Genomic DNA, 22053 nt, shown 5'->3' with positions numbered 1-22053 from the left:
ACGTTTGAGTTCCCCAGAAGTGTAAGTTCAAGCCATACAACCTGACCCATAGTGGGAGTTGTGTTTCCTCCTTCTTGGTCAAAGACACGTCCGGTGACCATGGGTGGAGGATCAATGGCCTTGCGCCCAGCCAAGGTCCAAGGACCCTCATCTAGGATCTGACGACTTAATGTCAAGTCTTGAAAGTCAAAGATGAAAATGCCTCTTTCCAAACCAAACACCTTAACCTCACCTGCTTGTGCCCGTTTCTCCTTAGAGTGCGTTTGGTAACGTTCTGAACAGTGTTTTGAACAGTTCTTTTGTTCAAAAAGAACAAAAAAACATGCAAAAGTGTTTGGCTTTGCGGTTCGTTTTTTCGTTCTTTTAGAACGAATCGGAGATTTTCATCACCAAAAGAACGTTCTTTACAGACCGTCTCCGAGACGGTTCGTAAAGAACAAGAACGACAATTACATCGCGATAACGTGAAATCCCGTGATTTCGAGAAAAGAAGCCAACAGTCTCCTTGGGGAAGAGAAGGGAATAGAAGGAACAGAGAAAGAGAAGGTACATGCAACTACGGCCAAGGTAACCATGATCTCATCTCTCTCTCGCTCTCTATCCCTCGCTCTCTCTCTCGCTTCCTCTCTCTGTCTCTCTCTCTCAATCTCTCTGTCTGGCTCTCTCTGTCTCACTCGCTCTCTCTCTCTCTCTCTCTCTCTCTCTCTCTCTCTCTGTGTCTAGGTCGTCCCTATTGTGCGAAAATCAGCGGTTGATGGGGGGTTTTTGTGTGTCATTGTGTCTCAAGAATTGGATCACCAACCCTATACTTGGAAGGATTCAGCCGAAAAGGTATAGGATTTTAGGAATTTTTTTGGTATGATTTGGGAATTTTGTATGATCTGTAATTTTAGGGATTTTTTTGGTATGATTTGAGATTATGGAATATGAATTTTGAAGAAGCCGTGTACTTGTCTGCCATGTGAATTTAGGAGGAGATTGCACCGAAGCTTCGTTGATTATTATGAGAATCAAACATTATCTCCTGTTACACAGTTACAGTGATTCTTAACCAACCACGTTACTGTCCACACGTCTTTCTTCTTACACATATTCCCATCTTCCTTCCTTCCTTCTTTACTCTCTTCTCAGTTCTGCTTCTTTATTTTTTCACATCTTCGGAGTTTTTTTTTCGCCTCTTTCCATTCTTTTGGGTTTTCTCAGCCTTATATGAATCTTTTGAGACTCAACCAGTTTCATAGCTCAAAGAGTTGTCAAAACCCACTTCTCTGTCTATTCTGCTTTACTCGAAGTCTCTTTTTTCCCCTTTCTGCAGAGTTTCTCGGGAACCTCTGTGTGTGTTTGAAAGATTATTGAAAATAGTCTATCTGGGTAGCTTCAAGAACTCTTCTACAGATTTTAAGAGTTGAGAAATAGAAAGAAAAAATTATCAGAAAAAAAAAAAAAAAGAAGACTAGAAGGAAGAGGATGAAAATCCAATGCGATGTGTGTGAGAAGGCACCGGCAACTTTGACATTGAAGTTCATGAAGCAAACAAGCTTGCAAGCGAACATCAGAGGCTTCTCCTTCAGTGCCTCTCCAACAAGCTCTCTAAATGTGATATCTGCCAAGTAAATATTACTTTACCTCCATATTTTTTATTTTCTCTAATTTTCCTCACCATTTTTGTTGTTTCCATGTATTGTTTGATTTGGTTCATTTGATATTTTTTTCTCCCTTCTTTTGATTAACTTGCTTTGGGTATTGAAGTAAATATTCTGAAGATGGTGTTAGGCAACTAGGAACTACTTTCTAATCGTTTGAAGTGTTTTTTATACCACTTTTATTCACTAAATGATAGAGATCAGAATGCTTCAAGGTACTCAGTATCGTAGTGTAAGGCGAAAATGACAACTTTAGTAGTTCATTAGCTTAGGATCTATAGAGTTTCTAATCGATGGAGATGTTGGTTGTATTTACATTATTCTGTGAGTAGTTTATGATGTAATTGGTATTAAAAAAAAAAAAGGAAGGGGAAAAAAGAGAGAGAGAGAGGGAAGAATGAATCAGGATTAGATATCAGAACTATATATGGTAAAAGGAATAACAAATAATGAGCCAATGAAGCACAGTTTGCTATGTTATTAAAGCTTCCATAATCTAGAGCGGAAGTTAAAAGACAAAAGAGGGGGGAGTCTTGTTAGAACTGAAAATTGTGGGTCATCCATGAGTCCATTTATGGGCCCAAAAAGGGCTGGACATTCAATGGAGGCTGTTAAAGATACATGCATGGGAGGGTAGTCTTAGCTAAGTAATTTGCGATTTAATTGTTATATTTTTTCTCTTTCCTATTAAAGTTATATTTCAGTTTCCTATTGTAATTAGGTTCTAGGCTTAGCTAGGTAAGAGGTGTTAGAGTCCTATTTCCTTTGTAACTCTTATTTGGCTTTCTAAATATAAAAACATGAAGGCTGGTATGATATACACACCATCTATCATCCAACTCTCTTTCCATCTTCTCTTCTCAGTGATTGTACAACTCAACATAGATAAACAAGATTGAAATTCAAGCAAGAACTATTGGAAACAAATAGTCGTATGGACAGTTTTGCTGTCTATATGCAGGAGCTAAAGCAGGCCAACGGATTTGAACCTGAATGTAGGAAATAATATTCTAACCTATAGAATCAATGAGAAGAACAGTGCACTACAGGGGGCTGCAGAAATCAATTCTAGTTGCAGGAAACAATAAAAGGAAATTTGTAGGTGGGATGGGCTTCGATTGGTTACTTTGGTATACTGTAGGTACATCGTAGCATATAATTTATGGTTGAGTGTTGGTGTTTCACCTGATGGTATATTCTGCATGATGGAAAAACAGGTCTAAAGTTGAATGAAATCTATATAAAAGTGGTGTTGCTGTCTGGTTAGGAAACAGTATGTTGATAAACAAAGTCCTTATCAACTTCCTTTTCTCTTTATGACCACAGAAAACACCATGCTAGTTTTGGTGAAGGCAACCCTAAGGAAAGTTCAGATTCCAATCCAATAGGCAGAATCGCATATGGACACAACCAGCAAAGTAAACTGGTGATATCTCCCAAACAAGAAATCTGATCTGGTTCCAACACTATTTACTTCAAATCTGTCCGTCAGATTTGAGCCAAAATTTGGGAAACCATTCTTCTCCATATAATTGACCTTCGACCAACTTTTGGACCATATCTGAAACTTTGATTTGCTGTTATTAAATTTATTTTTAAATCTGATTTCTAAATCTGTCACTGTGAAAACCATCCAAGAGAATTTGAAACAGGTCAGATTTTAATAAGATATTGATCATGAGATGTGATCTTCAGCCCAGAAGGACTTGATTGGATGATATTGATCTGGGTATGACAGGGGAGAATGGTTCAAACTTGAACTTTTGATTTCTGATCTGGGTACCCTAGGGGGGACTATCATATGATTGCCCTTTAAATTATAAGTTGATTCAACTTTCATATCCATACCTTTTCTTCCTTTACTTTTTTCCACTCACATAGGAGAAAGGGGATTGGGGAAGACAAAGAAATTACTGAGAAAGGAAGCAATGAATGGCAGGTAAGAGCAGGGCCCATCTATGTTATCTCTTAGGACCAATTTCAAAAGGTTCTGGCATTGGCACCACCATTTTTCTGTTTGTACTAATTGCCTTTTCTTTGAAAAACAAAAAATTTCTTTACTTCTCATGTCCAAAATAGCCAAGTGCTTCGGTTTGTTAAGATCATTCAGTCTATGGAATCTCCTGGCTTTCTAGAATCCAAAAGAATGGATAATATAATTTGGTTTAATCTGTTGTGTTAATTCATTGACAACTTGATGGGCCTTTAGCTCAAATTGGTAGAGCACTTGGAACATGAGCATGTTCCAAGAGGATGATGGTTCGAGTCCACCAAGGCCCTCTTTATTCAACTGTTCATAACATAGTTAGTTATGCCACTAATCCACTCAAGAACCTAATTTTAATGGCATCCTTGAAATTTGACATCTTTTTATACTTACTTTGGTTATGTTAATGAGATATTTTAATTTTATGCTAAGGTTGGTAAGAGAAAAGGATTTTACAAGTCTTTTTTTGGTATAATTGACAAAGAAATGACATTATTGTAATTAATATCAAATAGGGAAGAACAGATTTTACCAAACACCATTTTCGTTCTGAACAACGTTCTTGAGAACGTTACCAAACGATCATTTTCGGTCTTAGAACGCCGTTTTAGACCAAAAACGCAAAAGAACGTTTCTAATCAAGAACGGACGTTCTTTGTTTAGACCGTTACCAAACACAGCCTTAGTATATCGTTCATAGTTGAGATTTGAGAATGATGGCCGAAGTCCAAAAACATAGCCCACAAGTGCAACTTCCCATTTGTCCTTTTCCTCCGCTAAATCCTCTCGACTACACCTTGCTACTTTCTTCCCATCAATCATAGTTGGTGAAATACACGGAATAGTGTCACTGCCATTTCGAACTTGTCCTCCATTAAATAAACTTGCCTAGGAATGAGGAGCTTCATTTCTCCTGCTAGTCCCAATCTCTAGTGCAAGAGTGACCTAGTTTCATGGACCACCGAGATAGGATCTCCTGTGGCCATTGAAAGCCTCTAACCTATCAACAATAAGACAAAGGTTTCGTAGTCTGTGACGTTTGGAAAAATAATAGACTTTTGTGATAATAATAATTCATCCTTTGATTTATCATCAATCCACGGGACAAAATAAATGTCTTTTTACATATTGTAAAATTACAAACGTTTATGATAAAAAAAAATACCACTTTTTTCATAACTTTTGCTCTTTTTTGGAGCGCTTTTTACTTATCATTGGAATCAATTTCGGAAAATGACACAAAAATAATAATAATAATAATAATAATAATAATAATAATAATAAACAAAACAGCGTTTCAAACGCGTTTAACTTTAAACCAACAATAATAGGCCCACCACCGTGCCCAACATCTACTCGATTGCATTGCAATTTTTCTTTCTTTTTCTTTATTTTTATTGTGCTCCTCTTCGCTTTCACATGAGCGGTTCAGCTTCCCCTTTCTTAGTTAACTGTCAAAAGCGTGATAGAATCGTTTACCAAAAAACAAAAAAAGCGTGGTAGAATTTTGGGAGCATAGTTTTCAAAGAGGAAAATGCCATTTCTTTATAATATTCTTCTGATAAAGATGTGATCCATTTCCAACCATTGGATAGATAATGGATGGTTTAGATAGATCACTCACAAAGAGTTTCAAACTCAAATTCAACAAATATATTCCTTTGATCCTCATTCTATGTCCATGCATGCTTGCTGTATAGCTCTAGACTTTTAAATCTCTATTTTGCCACTTGATAAGCTCTATTTGATCTGAAACTTGAGACGTGAGCAAGGGACCTAGAAGTCTACTTGTCCACAAAATTGCTGAACCAATATTAAAATGACTAATAAGCTGACCAATCAACAATGGGGCATTTTGGATCCATACTACAAGTGAAAGAATATGCATTATAGTCATCAGATTTTTTTATTTTTTTTTAGGATTGAGTTTCCTTTCACCCACGATGAGGAGAAAACCTCTTAATCCATGGGATCTAAACCTCCAACTGGACTGAGATAGGGCATTTCAAAGCTTCATAATAGGGATCAAGAGTTAATGATGATATAAATACTCTAAGAATCCAATCATAGCATCAAATACCTGAAGAAATTCTCTCTTCACCTTAGCCAAAAACACTACTTTTCTATTTATTTTTGTTGCTCTGAAGCATAGGAAGGATGAAAAGCTTCATAATAGGGATCAAGAGTTAATGATGATATAAATACTCTAAGAATCCAATCATAGCGTCAAATACCTGAAGAGATTCTCTCTTCACCTTAGATAGCCAAAAACACTACTTTTCTATTTATTTTTGTTGCTCTGAAGCATAGGAAGGATGAAAATTTCATCCTACTGCCATTCATGCCAACACAAGTCTAATTGGAAAAAAGGGCTTGGTTGGTGACCTAAAAATAAGGTCTGCCTTGAAAGTTTGAAAAGGCTGAAAGCTTAGGTTTTCTAATTCCATCCTCCTGTTGATCAAGCTATCCTAAGACCCCTACTCAATTTTGAGGGTCTTACCAACTCATCTTCTGTGTCTTAATAAACAACCCTATGCTAGTGACTCTAACTCTTATCCCTAACCTCAACTGGATTTGCTCCATTAGCTTTTTGTTCAGGGTACAGTAAGGAATGACACCAGCTTAAAATCTAGCAAAACAATACCAGCACTAGACATGTTTCTCTTTGAGTGAACACATCCAAAAGTGTCCATGATTCACAAGTGAACCAATACTAAAAACTGAGGGCGGTTACATCCTTCCCTCTGTTTAGATTCAAATCAAACTCCATTAGGCATGTATTAATTTATTCAACCATGAAAGATTATCAGTGACCATTAGCTCTGAATAATTTTCACCTCTATTTTGTTCTTTACAAACTTTCACAAGACTGTAAAAAAGCAGATATTAGAGAATGCAATCTATAAATTAACTTACTTGAATTAAAGACGATGTTCTGAAAGTGCCTCCATCAAAGGACAAGCTTCGCACTTCCTCACCGATTCTATTATTTACATGTCTAAAAGAGAGTGGCAAAGGACAAGATGTTGATATTACAGTAGATTTGGTATATATACAGGTAACTCCCATAATATACAAACAGAATGTCTCCAGACTCTCCACCAGTGATGTATTTTAAAGTGTGGCCAAAAAGGGGGGGGGGGGGGGGAGTGGTAGGTTGTCTAGCTGTGTATATTATGTCCAGTAACTACATGTGGAACGGTTTCCTGGGTGTTTGTGCACGGTTCTCCACAGACTGCAATCTTTGTTTGAGATGAAAGACTTCCACCTTCCCAGACAACAAATTTGAGAGCACCATTAGAAACACATAATAATCAAATAATCAGAGAACAAAGAGAACCCAAGACTTCATTCTAATCTATACATTGGACAAATAAAATAAGTTGGCTTCATTTAGGATGCATACAAAAGTATTGTACATTGGCACCACTTGTATGACTACGGTAAGAAAAAGCTCACATTCTGGATGATAACCATCAACGACTCACATTCGGTTCATGTTAAAAAAGGCTGCGATATAATCCTATATACCTGATGGTTAAGATTATTCTAGTCAATCTTGATTTCTCCTTTCCAACACGCTCCCCCCGCCACCCCACCAAAAAAAAATTATAGAAGTTTGGATTTTGTTTTGAAGCTTCATTTGTTGGGTAAAAACATAGAATTTCCCCTTTTTCATACAATTCCTCAGATATTTAACTCATAATCCCTTCAAATAGATGCAATTGTCTATACCTGTAGCTGGAACGCTCTTGCTCTCTCTCCTGCAAGGACTCCCCTTGTCGAGTGCAGCTCCTGCATCAAATGTCCCATAAGCCAATTAATAGATGCATCTCATTGGGTGAATAGAAAAGAAAAAACACATCCATGGCTTTAAACCATTGTCGGTAAATGCAATATTTACTAGACCTTCTGAGTATCATCCAAAACTGCTTTAAGGAAAGCCACATCATGCTCTAGCCGAACATTGTCGGAGTGTACTATATTTGACAGGCTGTTAGCCTCTTCTTGAGCAAGCTCTATGCTACCCAGTTTCTCTTTCAGTAACTCCATTTCCTTCATTGTATCAGCCAGCTTTTTCTCCATGTCCTGTTTACTCTTGACAACAGAAGACAAATTCTTCTCTTGAGCATCTCGGCTACCCAATGCAGCCGCCAGCTGTCCTTCCAGAATCCCATTCTTCCTTATCAGAACAGCTATTTTGGATTCATACATCTGATAGATATTCGAAGGGGCTGATAAGCCTGCTGACTTGCCATCAGTTTCTGGGCCCATTGCACCATCATTGTCAGACGGAATGTTTGCATTTACTTGCTTCGGGTGGGATTTCGAGTTTTCAGAATCAAATTTAAAAGTCATCTCTTCTGGACTGGCAATACCTCCAGCAATATCAGTTGGCATGCCTGTATCTAGTGGTTTGGTTCTGTGCTCCATCGCCTGAAACAGTGACTTAGTTTTTTCAGTGTTAAGAGAATTAGAAATGATAACATGGCACAGTATAAAGCCCAAGATAATGCGACCATAAAAGCAGGTATTTTTCACATCAAACTACTATTTAAAATTTGAGAACATTAACTTGGTCAGTATATGGAAACCAGCAAAGTAAAACAACCGTGAAAATGCCGACCCACCATTTACATACAGGTACATGCTGTATATGCATGCTTGTGTGTACGTGTGTGTGTGTGTGTGTGTGTGTGTGTTTCCTAGAAGTGTCCTTCAAAATGTTTCCCCAAAATTTTAGCAAACATAGCTCGGCAGGACACATACAAGTTGAACTTTGGGATGCCAGAATAGCCTCTAATCATCAACATAACCCTAAATAGAATCAGAAACTTTAGGTACCATATCTGAGCAACCAAAATTAGTCGCAACATTTCCACATTTGAGGCTCGAGTGCCTTACTTGAGGAAAAAAGGTTTCATCTTCCTGATTCTTCACCATTTTAAGAGTATTACTGTATTCTTCCTCGTTGTGTAACTGCTTGCGTAGTGAAACATTACCAGAGACCGGGTTTGGGTCAACAAGTAAGGATTCAGAAATAGACTTCCTTCCAGAGCCATGGTGCTCCAATGCAGATGCTAGATTTTGTCTGGCAACTGAATCAACAGGACATGAGCGATTCTCAAAAAGCAATGAACCTGGACCTTTCTCAGGTGTAGATCGTCTCCCCATGGATTCTTCATTCTTATCCATGATCAATACTTCAACCTGTAGAGAAGCCATTACATAAAAAAATTATTCATGTAATTAAAATTCTGCATCCATTGGATGCAGGGAAAGTAACAAAAATTATTTTTTCTTTCAACCTGATTTGATGGCTCCTTCTTGAATCCCCCAAATGCAACAAGGAAATTTTTTTCCTTTTGCTGCACAAGCATCAGGCTGAAGCCCTGCATAAAGAACACAATCAGAATTCCACCAAGAAAGAAAGAAACAGTGTTTAATAATTGAGCAAAATCCCACAAAGATACAACTGGCAGATTTTAAAAAATGCAGGGAAGACATTAATAATAAACGTCTGATGTTAAAATGTCAGCCAATTTAAAGAAGAGAAAGTGCCTAACAAGCATAACTGAATGAAGAATTTTCAGCTCAAACCAAAGAAGGTGCTGTCCCAATTACTATGGGTCCCTTTGTGAACTACTAGTTCATTGTGTTACAATTGGACTAGTTAAATCAACATTGATATGGTCTTGATTCATTTTTAGAGGCCAAAAATAGAAGACTGAAAAATGAATGTTTTCGTCTTTGCAGCCTGCTAAACTTATTTCAATGGAATATTCAGTGAGGTGAATGCGGATCTGCTATCTGATGGATGCTGCGGTGGATCTCATAATTTCTCAGATGAAAATGTGATGTTCATCATGGATTATGTTTGTTAATACCAAGCTCATTATAGAAGCATATCAACATCAAGGGACCTCCCATATATGTCTATGGGTATGCATCTCATCTAACAACTAGTGGCAGAGTGCACTGCTTGCTACATTGCTCCTTAAAAGTCCTCTCCTTCCACCTAGCAAGCTGATCCTCAAAGAATGCAACCAATCTAGATAAGAGCCTTTACATGATTTCTCCTACATTGCAGCTACTCCTGTATCCACAAATTGGAGGTAACAGATGAAACAATAAAACTCGAAAAGGAGACCTCTTTTGAAAACCATCACATATCCACTTCACCATAAATGCAAAGAAGAATAAAAAATATTGCTCAGGGGTTTTGGGGACTTTGGAAGGATGCAAATATTGTAGCCTAGGATATTAGCATGGAACTTGAGATTTGGTATTACTAGAATAAAAGCAGCACTTAGTTGCTGGTCAGAAATAGAAAAAGATGGTGTTTCTATGCAATCATTGGATACAGAAAGCAGCCCTCAGCTTCCTTTTGTAGTAACAGAAAGCTCCCTTGGTCATACAACAAAGAGGCATCTAAAAAATTTGCAAAGCTCTTCACACAGTTGCACTTGTCTTCCACAATGTTGTCTTTCTTTCTATGCAATGGAAAGGTTAAACTTCTAGGTCCAAACCCAACCCCAAATAGCACTTTTAAGCACCAATTCATACATAACCTCACACCCAAGAACTAAGAAAATACTCCTCATTTGTCATAAAATCCACGGTGGATGAACAAATTCATCTTTCCTTATCCACCTACCAGAGCATGAGTACTGAGTTTATCTTTCTGGCAACTATCATGCTGAGGAACTAGCTACAACTTTAAGTAATTATGTTTCATAAACTATGAATCAAAGATTACAACACTAAATTTGAAAGCCTCAAGGGATCTTTAGTTGCAGATGACATAACCACCACTATCCCACAGACAGAATAAGGTCTCTTGAATAAGCAACTTAAGGTAACAAGTCTTGTTCTGAAAGTAGCTTGCCCAAAATGTGAAGTGTTCAGCATATTTTATAAGAGGACAGAGTGGCAAGAGATGGAAATGAAACCAACATGTTCATTTGCATGAAGATTTGCATCACAAAACTCGGGATATTGCCATTGAAGTTGTAATAGTATCATGACAGTAGCAAGTGAGAGTTCAACCAACTTGGCTTACTTTGTTAGTAGTAATACAAGAAGGAGGTGATGCGACAGCTACAGACCATTCAACTTTTAGAACATCATAGACCAGCGTTTCTGCATGTCCTGGAAAACATCACCCACTATCAGTACATAGGGGACAACTCAACAAACCTGATAAAATAAAGCAACCCATGAATCAACCTCAAAACTGATAAGAAAAGGAACTACACTTGATCAATGCCTACACAATGCAGTTGCCAAGAAGAAGAGAAAGGCTTGATTCTGCCCTACCTATGGCTTTCATAGTCACGTGTGTGGTGATAGGAGTCTTTTCCTTAATCTGAATGTGGGTTAGTCATTTAGGAGTTAGTTTTGATGTTTTGATTACAGATTGGAGTCTTAGAGTTAGGTATTGAGTTCTATTACTCTTTTCACTCTCAGCTTATGATTATTTTTGTAGAACCTTGGAATAGGAGTCCATTCTAGCCGGCCTCAGGTTCGTTTAGTTAGTCTTGATTTTGGTTTCCAATCTTGGTTTATGAGAAAAGGTTTTAGTCAGTCTGACTCAGTGTTTGATTCGGTCCAGTCCAAAGTTATAATGTAGGCCTGTTGAAATAGGCTGCTTACCCGATTGGGATAAGTAGTCCTAGTTAGATTAGGATTAGTCCTACTAGTCCTAGCAGATTAGGCTTAGTCCTAGTCAAGTTAGGAGTAGTACTAGTCAGATTATGATTCTCTTCTTTTATTTTTCCCTTTGTTTTATTGTTTTTCCCTCAGCCGAGTCCTATTCTAGCATTCCTAGTTGTATTACAGGGGGAGAGGTTCCTATACAGGGGGAGACCATTTCTATTCAGGGGGAGCAACCTACCCCGGTCCAAACTCCTATCCAGAGGACTATTAGTGACTTTCAGAGGATTGATAACAGTAATAATATGAAGACCTATGCAAGAAAACATAAGCAGGTTCAATCAATTGTTGCTCCAATACCCATACAATTGCCGAACCCGGATCCAGAACCTATCTCTCCACCTGGTAATATTCCTGACTTACCTATTGCTCTTCGCAAAGGTGTCAAAACTTGCACTCAGTATCCCATATCTCATGTTGTTTCTTATGATTCCCTTTCCCCATCCTTTCGTGCCTTTGTTTCCTCTCTTTCTTCTGTTCGTATTCCTAACAATTGGCAGGAAGCTTTATCAGACGGAAAGTGGAAGGCAACCATGATGGAAGAAATGGAAGCTTTGAAGAAAAATAACACATGGGAGCTTGTGGTTCTTCCACCTGGGAAGGAAACCGTTGGATGTAAATGGGTGTTTGTGGTGAAACAGAAGGTGGATGGCACTGTGGATAGGTATAAGGCACGACTCGTGGCCAAAGGGTTCAATTAGACATACAGCATTGATTACCAGGAAACCTTTGCACCTGTTGCAAAGTTAAATACTGTTCGTGTGTTATTATCTTATGCAATCAACCTTGGATGGGATTTGCAGCAGCTAGATGTAAAAAATGCATTCCTAAATGGAACACTGGATGAGGAGGTGTATATGGACATTCCACCAGGGTTCTCTTGTGACAGAAACCAAGGAAAAGTGTGTAGACTGAAGCGTGCACTTTATGGGCTGAAGCAATCACCTCGAGCATGGTTTGGCCGGTTCCATAAGGCCATGATTTCTGTGGGCTATAAGCAAAGTAATGCTGATCACACACTCTTTATAAAGAGGGCTGGTGAAAAACTCACTGTTCTTATAGTTGACGTTGATGATATAGTGGTTACTGGCAATGATGGTGATGAGATCAGACGGCTGAAGTCCTTCCTTGGACAAGAATTTGAGATTAAAGATCTAAGAAAACTACGATACTTTCTTGAGATTGAAGTAGCCAGATTTTCTAAAGGTATTTTTCTCTCCCAGAGGAAGTATGTCCTAGACTTATTGGTTGAGACCGGGTTGCTAGGCTGTCATTCTTCAGATACTCCTATGGACCCTACTGTTCGACTCAAGGAGAAAGAGGGTGAGCCTGTTGATAAAGACCGGTACCAAAGACTTGTAGGGAAGCTGATTTATCTTTCACACACTCGTCCTGACATTGTTGTTGCCGTGAGTACTGTGAGCCAGTTTGTGCATGATCCCTACTCTTCTCATATGGAGGTTGTTCTTCGTATCTTACACTATTTGAAGTCAGCTCCTGGAAAAGGAATTCTTTTGTCTACGCATGGTCATCTACAGATAGAAACATACACTGATGCTGATTGGGCTGGTTTTGCAGATCACAAGTCTATTTCTGGGTATTGCTTCTTTATAGGTGGAAATCTTGTCACGTGGCGTAGCAAGAAGCAAAATGTTGTTGCTCGTTCTAGTGCCGAAACTGAGTTTCGAGCTATGGCACAGGGTATTTGCGAGTTACTCTGGCTTAAAGGGTTGCTACAAGATCTTGGTGTTCCTATTCGTCTTCCTATGATGTTGTACTGTGACAAGAAAGCTGCAATTAGCATAGCACACAATCCTGTACAGCATGATCGTACCAAGCATGTTGAGGTGGATAGGCATTTCATCAAAGAGAAGTTAGAAGATGGGCTGATTTGTATTCCCTTTGTGACATCTGTGGATCAACTTGCTGATATCTTCACCAAGGGATTGTCTGGAAAATTGTTTCATCCCAATCTAATCAAGTTGGGCATGATCGACATCTTTGCTCCAACTTGAGGGGGAATGTTGAAATAGGCTGCTTACCCGATTGGGGTAAGTAGTCCTAGTTAGATTAGGATTAGTTTTACTAGTCCTAGCAGATTAAGATTAGTCCTAGTCAAGTTAGGAGTAGTACTAGTCAGATTATGATTCTCTTCTTTTATTTTTCCCTTTGTTTTATTGTTTTTCCCTCAGCCGAGTCCTATTCTGGCATTCCTAGTTGTATTAGGAATTCCTAATAGGATTAGGACTGAGGCAACATTCCTATTTGTACTTTGATTAATTGTACTTCAATTCAATATAAATAAAGGGCCTTGGTGATCGGTTTAGATCATCCAAGCATTCATTCCCAAGGCTGTTTACAAGGCCTATGGCCAAACCCCATGATATGAGTAATTGAATTCAGATTTATTCAAGGTTTTGTCAGGCTCTTGATTCCATAATTTTACTAATTCCATTAAATGCTTAATCAATCCTCATTGTGTCAAATATGAAAAACTGAAATATACAACATGACCTACTTTAAGTATAAACAGCTCATAAACGAATACAGATCTGCATGCAAAAGTAATCAACATCAAGCCTAAACATTCAATGGTTCTGCTTATGAGTCCCTAAAGAACCAAAAGTTCTTGTAAAGAATAAAAGAAAAGGAAAAAGACGAAGATAGAAAAAGAGAGAAGAATAATGTGGCTGCAATCCTTGGGGAGTTGCAACCATTAGGTTTGACTCCCCACTTCTATTCAATAAATAATAATAGGGTAAAGGACAAAATAGGAAAAGAAAAGACAGACCCTAAGGCATATCAGGATTAGCATCAGGCGCTAATCTCGATAACCTAAATTCCTAATATTCCCCCTCAAGCGGGAGCATAGATTTTAATTATGCCTAGCTTGTTACAAATATAATCAATCCTCCCACTCCCTAGAGATTTCGTAAACACATCTGCAAGTTGTTCTTCTGTGCGAACATGCTATGGAGAAATAAGCCCTTGCTACAGCTTCTCTCGAACAAGGTGGCAATCAACTTAAAATCAGCAAAATTTTGGAACTAAATAGGAAGTCGAGAATTCAGCTCTTCATACATCCTCTTAAATCAGCAAAATTTTGGGCCAAAGGACGACCCTTTCTACATGCCCGATAGAACTCTTGTGACAACTCATAAATACAGGAGAGATTATTTTGTCTTGAATATAGCATATTCAGGTAATCCCATAATTCCTTCACGGTATCAATATGGGTGACCAAATCAACAATATGATTGTCCATACAATTCAACGTCTGCCCCAAAATACATGCATCCATGGTGTCCCATGATGTATCATCATCATCATCAGGTTTGGCCTATGTCAAGTGACTTTGTTGGTCACGGCCAGTTAACACCAAGCAAACAATCTTCCTCTATTGCTGAAAATTATTAACTCCTTCCAATTTCTATTCTGTGATCCAATGAGAGGAAGAAGACACAACCTCAGTCACCACAGCCTTTGTATCAGCCATTGAACCCAAAAAAATGTCCCCAGAAATTTTTCACCAAAAATTGCTTAATCAACCACCAAAAGAGAGACCTAGTTCTTTCGTTTGATCATGAACTAGTCTCTAAAAGCACCCAAATAGCAGCATAGGGTGCTGCACCCCTTCAAGTTGAAACCTTGAGAAACTGCAAACCAGTGATTCTGGAGAAATCGCAAACTCTTGATTGAAGACTGAGAAAAGTGAACAAGATCCAAAGATGAAAGTGTAGTAACCCCTAGGAACCTTGCTCTGATACCATGTAAAGAATAAAAGAAAAGGAAAAAGAAGAAGAGAGAAGAAGAATAATGTGGCTGCAATCCTTGGGGAGTTACAACCGTTAGGTTTGTCTTCCCACTTCTATTTAATAAATAATAATAGGGTAAAGGACAAAACAGGAAAAGAAAAGACAAAGAGGCCCTAAAGCTATTGGGATTAGCGCCTGGCGCTAATCCCGATACCCTGGATTCCCAACAGTTCTGATATGCTGAATCTTAAATAATCAACAAACAAAAGGGTCTTTATCACTCCAACTTCAACAAACCTAAAGGCCTTAACCACCATTCACGAGCGCAGCCTAATAATAATTACTCAAAAGTTGGAACTCTGAGGGCGTCAAACAAGCAGCAGCAATAAAATTTATTGAATTAGTGCAATAAGTGGGCTAGGTGGCAGTGTAAAAATCCTCTCCAGCGCACCAGTGAGTGCAGTGAGGATCAGACGGCTGGAGCTGTCCATGGGGTGTGTGCCGGACACTCCAGCTGTCCGATCTTCACTGCACTCACTGGTGCGTTGGAGAGGATCCAGACTCTAGGTGGAAAGGTAGAACATTTGGGCAACATAAAGTTTGCAGAAGTAAATAGCCAGATCATTGTGGTGAAAGCAAAAAATTAATCTTGCAGAGCATTTTTATTTACTTTTTTTTTTTTTTTTTGGATTATTGATGCATACGTTTTTTCCTGCTTCCACCCCCAGCTATATACCATTTAGTTCCACTTAAAACTCCACAGCAACCAGCCCTTGGTGATGGATGGAAACCTCGAACTTTAATTCTTGACCATATCATCTGACAAAGAAAATTCCATAAATCAGAAACCTGTGACTTACCAAGATGCAATCTTGCATTAATAACGAAACAGATACGCATCACACACATAAATTTGATTTATGGAATACATAAGAAAAAATAAGTTTTTAATTGCTAACTGTTTCAAAATCAAGCGAGTATAAGTCATTCAGACTCTTTGACTTCGATGATCCTCCGAAAATTAGGAGAACTCTATCATCGTAAAGAGCTGCCACATGGTTGGATCTTTGAGACGGTCCTGCTCCCCTGCATATACATATAAACAGTGCCATTGTAATTGAATGGAACATAACTGGTGTTCATAGCCACTCAATTGTCTAAAGGATTGAAAGAGAAGAAAAATAAATAAATAGATTCAGTGAAATAAACAAGGATGAAAGATTCAGAATTTTTTGTACCACTGTGGATCTATGCATTCGGAAAATATGGTAGAGGTTTTCAGTAGAATGAATTGTCAGAGATCAAGTGCCACAGTCCATATACTGAAAGGTGAGGATACTCACGTGCAGTGGAGAGGGAGCCACATCAGAGACTTCAGATCAAACATATGAAGATCATTTAGCTTCCTCCTTTTGGCATCTTCACCTCCAAAGAGGATCAAAACAGAGCCAGCTCTAACCACAGAGTGGCCACTGCGAGCAACCTGCAATAATGTTAGTCTTCAAAATCAGTGCTTCACGACCATGCAATAGATATCCTAAGTTCAGATATGCAATCACTGCAACTCTATGAAGTGATGTCACTAGAAAAGATCAGAACGAAGAATGCAAACTGGGAGTTGCATCATAATAAATCAATTTCATACATATGGTTAGATACTTAAATATAAATCAATTGCATAAATGTAGTTAAAGTACTTAAATTATGTTTCTGAGGCACCTGTATAAATTTAAAAGGATAGCAAGGGAAAGTGTTTTCTGTCCCGGAGCGTGGCTCCGACTCCTGCGAGACCTAATCAGTGCCCCCTTTTGGTTCAATGTATGGGGACATGGAGGTCATTTTATAGGAAGGACAGAGAGAGAGAGAGAGAGACAAGGGGTGCAGGCATGAGGCATCCAATAAACAATATCTCAATCAAAAAGACAATACTGAGAAAACACAAGCCTGATTCAACAACTATGTGTGATTGAAAAGCATAAATGTGGATTTTCCTTTAAAGAGACCAGTTAGTTAATCAATTGCTTTGATTGATAACCCCCAATAGTTTACAGCAAGGGAACAGACAAATAAAAAGTCATTTATTAACACACAGAACAAATGCTCATTGTTTAGAAGTTCTGATTTCTAAGTTTAAAGATGACGACGTACCGGGCCATCACCTTTAGCTTCCATTATTGACCAGCACTCTGTTTCTGTATCAAATGCCCACACTACAAAAGCAGGAAAGAAAACTAAGATAAATTATATTCAAATAAAAGAACAACAATGGCAGCCAATAAGTGTCTGGCCAATAAAAGGGCCAACCTGACCCCTTTCTCCCCCTCTTCCCCACAAAAAAATAATAATAATAATAAATAGGGAGGAAAAAAATAAAGGAAAACAACCTGAAATTCTTTCACTCGCTGGGTCAGTTTTCCCTCCAACCAGGAGTACCTTTTTCCCCCAAGAAACCTAGTTAAAGAAAAAAGAAGAAAATGTGTTCATCATCAAAAATCATGCCACCGCACTCAAATGACACAAGATAACCAACCATACAACCACAGGGAATAACTCAATAATCATATAAAAAGCATTGTTCAGCCAAGAATAGGTATGATGCAATCAAACTGATGTCATAGAAAACATGATAGTTCAGCATGCAATACACCGAAATAGCGATCACTGAAAGAAGAAATACGAAAGAACATGATACAAGGAAATGGTATTGGGGAGCCACAAGATTTATACCAGACTATGACCTTTGCATGCAGGAATCTTCAGCGGCAAACTAGTTGGTGACAAATAAATCTTTGATGAAGCCGTAGTCCAGGTATATTTATCAAAATCAAGCACCTAAACAGAAATCTGAAACATGTTACCAGCAGGTTCAAGTACACAAGGACATTGACATTTGTTTGGGTGATGGGTGCCATACACAGCTACAAGGTGTTCAACAAAACAACCTTTAAGACTCGACGCTCAGATCTTCCTGTATGTGCATATAATAAATAGGTTCTTCCTCTAGGCAAACACCTAGGTTCAACTATAAGTATGTTCCTTCCTCATGCCACTGCATACAATATGTTTTCCTTCTGGAGGCAAGCTCCCTCCCTCTCATTCTCCTCATCCCACCTCCTTAAAAAGAGAAAAAATCTAAGGCACCCGCGTACAAGGCTAGAAATAGACAAATATGAGTCCTTGTTACACAGAGTTTATGTGGCCTATAAAACCTATATAAAGGAAAATGAGGTGAAAGTTTTTTTATTTTTTTTTGAGTAATGAGGTGAATGTTAACTAGTATGCAATTCCTAATTATTATCAATGACCCAGAATTTAGATTGAAGATGAAAAACCTAGCATGTTTTACCTGCACATCTTCCAACAATCCATGACCAGATTCACCACCAACCACCACCATTTTGTTCCCAATTACGGCTGCAGCATGCTATTTGGGGGGTCAAATAAAAGTTTGGATCTCATCAGAACAATGTATACCCAAGCTTGTTGAAGTAATGTATGAATCACAAAAATTAAGAAGTAAGAATATTTAATCACATTGAAGCGAGGTGTGGGCTTGTCACCAGCTGTTGACAACACCATCCACTTCTCAGAGTTCCCATATGTACTGTTTTTTATGTCAAGCTCAGCAGATGAAGATTGGCAGTTTATTTCATCAGAATGACTGCTAGCAGGTGCAATGTTTTCTCCCTGTCAAACACCAAAGTTCAATGTGTGTACTTACTCAAAAGAACGATCCACAATTAGGTAATAAGGATTACATTGGAATGGCTGAGTCGTTTAGCATGTCTTATAGGACTTCTAGTCCCCTGAGCAGAATCGGCAAGCTGGACTTTCAACCTGAAGAATGATATTAACGAGTAAAAAGAAAAGGTCATCACACTAATAACTTTTTTCATTTCGTATGAATGAAATAGAAATATTACTCAATGTAGTCGAAGAGCACTATAATTGCTTCAAGATTAAGAAAAGCAGCATACAGGCCATCCATTTAGCATGAATTGGAAATCTTCCCTTTTATTTTGGGATGATTACTGAACTTTATTTTGAGATATACTCCACTTCTTCTGTAGTAGGTTCATCTACAACATCTGGTGGTGCCCTCATGGGCACATTCCTCTCTAGGTCGGTCTGGTCTAATCGAAGTCAACTGACTCGCCTTCATTCTATGCTGACCCCGGCCCGGGCAAATTGAACAGATGATGAAATGGATCACCAACTTCCAACCTTCGCCAAGTGGTCAAGCAGAAGCTGGTTAATAGTGTCAATCAGCTCACTCCCCTTGCATTCCCCTTCTTTCATATATTCCTCTAATATCTGCTTAATTACTTAAAGAAGTTTATTTAGTTTCTATTTGCTATCACAGAACAGTTGATTAGCCTCCCATCTCAATCTTCACCGATACTCTCTTCAGGAATCAGGATTGCCCTAGTAAACTCCCCAGCATTTGGCAGAAATCTTGGGGAACACAAGCCTATTATCTAACCTATTCAACTAAAATGTGGGATAGTGCTAGCCTTCCATCTACACTGAAAATGTTTCTGAATTTAATCTCTACCAACAAAATCAGAACCAGCCATATGAGAAGATTATATATATCAACTGAAGTAAGCTAAGCCCTGCATTCCTTGCTGCTTAAACATTTCCAGAAAATAATGAAGAACTATTTCCTTACAAATTGACTATGATTTTGCTAACACCTTTTTTTCACTTTATCAAAGAGAAAAAAATCTAACCTTCCAAGCTTCATCCGCCTTCGAGAAAATCCAAACATTTTTGTCTTCCCGATTCCCGAGCTTCAACAGTAAAACTATATCAGTTCGGCTTCATAACAGTCAAGAAAAAAAGAAGCTACATTATTAAAACAGGAAATCTATGAAACAAAGCATTGCCTCACCAAAAAAAGAAAAAGAGGAAAAATTAATAGAGAAGTTCGTAATGAAAAGGAGAACTTTAACAAACTTTCTACGCTTTACCTTTAACAGGAAATCAAGAATAACAGTACAGTATCAAAGATTTCACTATTCAGAGAAGAATCTGACTTAAAAAAAGTGAAATAACCATCAGAAAACGATGCAAAGCTTTCGATTCAATCGAGATTCAAGAATGCGAATGAAATTTAGTGGTGAAGAGAAGGGATAACGAGGGTTAGGAGTTGCTATTACTTTGAGGGAGTTTATCATTGAAATTTGCTTTTCTATTTTTTTTTCTAGTTTGGGAGAAGCCGAGAAGCTGTCTCTTGTTGTTGTCTCTCTCTGAGCTGTGGGGACTGTACTAGTGGTTGCAGTCGCAGTAATATGAGAGAGGGGGTAGCAGAGGGTGCGCAGGATAGCATAAGTACGTTGGCTTTGTTTGTCTTATTCGATTAGTTTATTATTTATTTATCCTTCACACTCTTTAAAACTTTAATCCTTCCCGCTTTGACGAACACAGTCCCCGCCCTAGTCTTACTTATTGGAAAAAATGATGAGGCAATTGTGACCGTTTGATCGATGAGATATGAGATACGGTTTCCCTTCATTAATTACTGATCTGATCAGATTTTAAAGCATAACTGATCGGATACCTACCCCAGTGCATTGAATACTTCTGTTGATAAAAGATATCGAGGAGGCCTTATTTCTTCCCTCACCCCCCTAGTCTATTGCTTCTGGGACTTTGGGTTCAGTTACCCTCACCTGGCCGGTGGGAGTTTTCTCCCTTTTTGTGGATGCAGCTGCATGCAAAAATCCTACGATTCTTGGAGTTGGTTGCATTGTTTTTTATCCTGGTGGGAAGCTGTGTTAGATTGCTACTGAGCATTTTGCCTTGGAGCAAGCATTGGTTGGTGAGGCATTGACAATCCGTTTGACTCTTGTGTCTACTCGCAGGCTTGGAGTTAGCTTGATTTCTTTATCATCGGATTGTCTCTCCCTTTATCGAGTATTTGCCCCCTTCTAACACTCCTCATCCTTCTTCTATCTCCTGTATTGTGCAGGATATTTGCATCCTAAAATCTACATTCTCCTTTTGTAGTTTTGCCCATGTCAGTCGCGATGGGAATGTGTTAGCCCATAAGGTATCTAAATGGGCCCTTTCTTGCTTGGGGAGCTGTTTTTTTGGTTTCCTCCTTTCCAAGGGAGATCTTGGACATTGTATCCCCTTTTTTGAATCAAGAAAATGATTAGATCTTTGCACCCCCAAAAAAAAAAAACTCTTCCTACCATTTCAACTGTCAAATAACATCCAAAATTTTGACATTTTTTTGGGGTCACTATACCTTATGAAGCATTTCGCTTTACTATAACTTTTTTACCCTTATCAATACATTTGTTGAGTAGGAGTAGAGGGATACTTCTTATAAAATCACCTTCAACAGATTACTGAACCAAATCCCTCCCCCTTCCAATTGCCGCTTCTCCCCCCCCCCCCCCCCCTCTCCACTCCCACTACCATTGCCCTCTACATCTCCCTCTCCCTTCGGCTTTCCCTTTCTTGTCCCTCTCTCACTCCCCTTACTCCCACCCCTGCCTTTACCTTCTCCATGTCATGAGCCACCAACATGTCCAATCTTTTTGTCTCCATCCTCACTTCTCACACCAACACCTGCCTAAGGAGGAGCTACAAAATCTGCAACGGCAGTACATGGTTGCATTGTGAGAGTGATATAATGATTCTTTTCAGTTATAGAGGCCTTAACTTATGATATCATGAAGGGTTCTCTGAAGAGCTATTTGAAAGCGAGCTACATGCTAAAAGAAACTATGATCAGGCCATTCTGCTGCAGGAGAAGTTATGGAGTGAAAAGGCCAGGGACAAGTGGATAAAGCAAGGTGACAGGTGTACCAAATACTTTCACATGTCCACCAGGATCAGAGCAGTAAGAAATTCGATTCGGGAATTAAAAAAGGATGATGGGGAGGTCCTATCTAAAGCCAGTGCCATTGGAGTTTATATGGCTTCGCATTTGGAAACA

General features: G+C 38.6%; 1 protein-coding gene and 1 long non-coding RNA gene across 4 annotated transcripts in view; one reads left to right on the top strand and one right to left on the bottom strand.

Moving 5' to 3' along the window:
- Positions 1-1735: 1735 nt before the first annotated feature.
- Positions 1736-6768, top strand: LOC122657794. Its single transcript, XR_006332359.1, has 3 exons — positions 1736-1748; positions 4455-4457; positions 6648-6768. It is a non-coding gene; the product is annotated as an uncharacterized LOC122657794 (long non-coding RNA).
- A 10-nt stretch (positions 6769-6778) lies between these two features.
- LOC122657787 (acyl-CoA-binding domain-containing protein 6) overlaps positions 6779-22053 on the bottom strand; it is a 44071-nt gene continuing 28796 nt past the window's right edge. For 2 of the 3 annotated variants that reach the window (XM_043852580.1, XM_043852581.1), the window contains 16 exons: positions 19835-19894; positions 18860-18938; positions 18636-18788; positions 18448-18525; positions 17829-17933; positions 17486-17552; positions 17250-17311; positions 16445-16584; positions 16061-16187; positions 15806-15920; positions 10694-10782; positions 8940-9023; positions 8536-8841; positions 7540-8079; positions 7366-7425; positions 6779-6898 (listed from right to left, as the gene is read on the bottom strand). In XM_043852580.1, coding sequence (XP_043708515.1) covers positions 6818-6898; positions 7366-7425; positions 7540-8079; positions 8536-8841; positions 8940-9023; positions 10694-10782; positions 15806-15920; positions 16061-16187; positions 16445-16584; positions 17250-17311; positions 17486-17552; positions 17829-17933; positions 18448-18525; positions 18636-18788; positions 18860-18938; positions 19835-19872 — 2124 coding nt within the window. In that variant the 5' untranslated portion in view covers positions 19873-19894 and the 3' untranslated portion in view covers positions 6779-6817. Of the gene's footprint in view, positions 6899-7365; positions 7426-7539; positions 8080-8535; positions 8842-8939; positions 9024-10693; positions 10783-15805; positions 15921-16060; positions 16188-16444; positions 16585-17249; positions 17312-17485; positions 17553-17828; positions 17934-18447; positions 18526-18635; positions 18789-18859; positions 18939-19834; positions 19899-20076; positions 20124-22053 lie in introns of those variants that run through there. The other variant, XM_043852582.1, reaches the window with a different exon arrangement.

Source organism: Telopea speciosissima, chromosome 4 (assembly GCF_018873765.1).
Source record: "Telopea speciosissima isolate NSW1024214 ecotype Mountain lineage chromosome 4, Tspe_v1, whole genome shotgun sequence".
NCBI classification, from domain to species: domain Eukaryota; kingdom Viridiplantae; phylum Streptophyta; class Magnoliopsida; order Proteales; family Proteaceae; genus Telopea; species Telopea speciosissima.
Note: the sequence above shows the minus strand (reverse complement) of the source record. Positions and strands in the feature narration are given on the sequence as shown.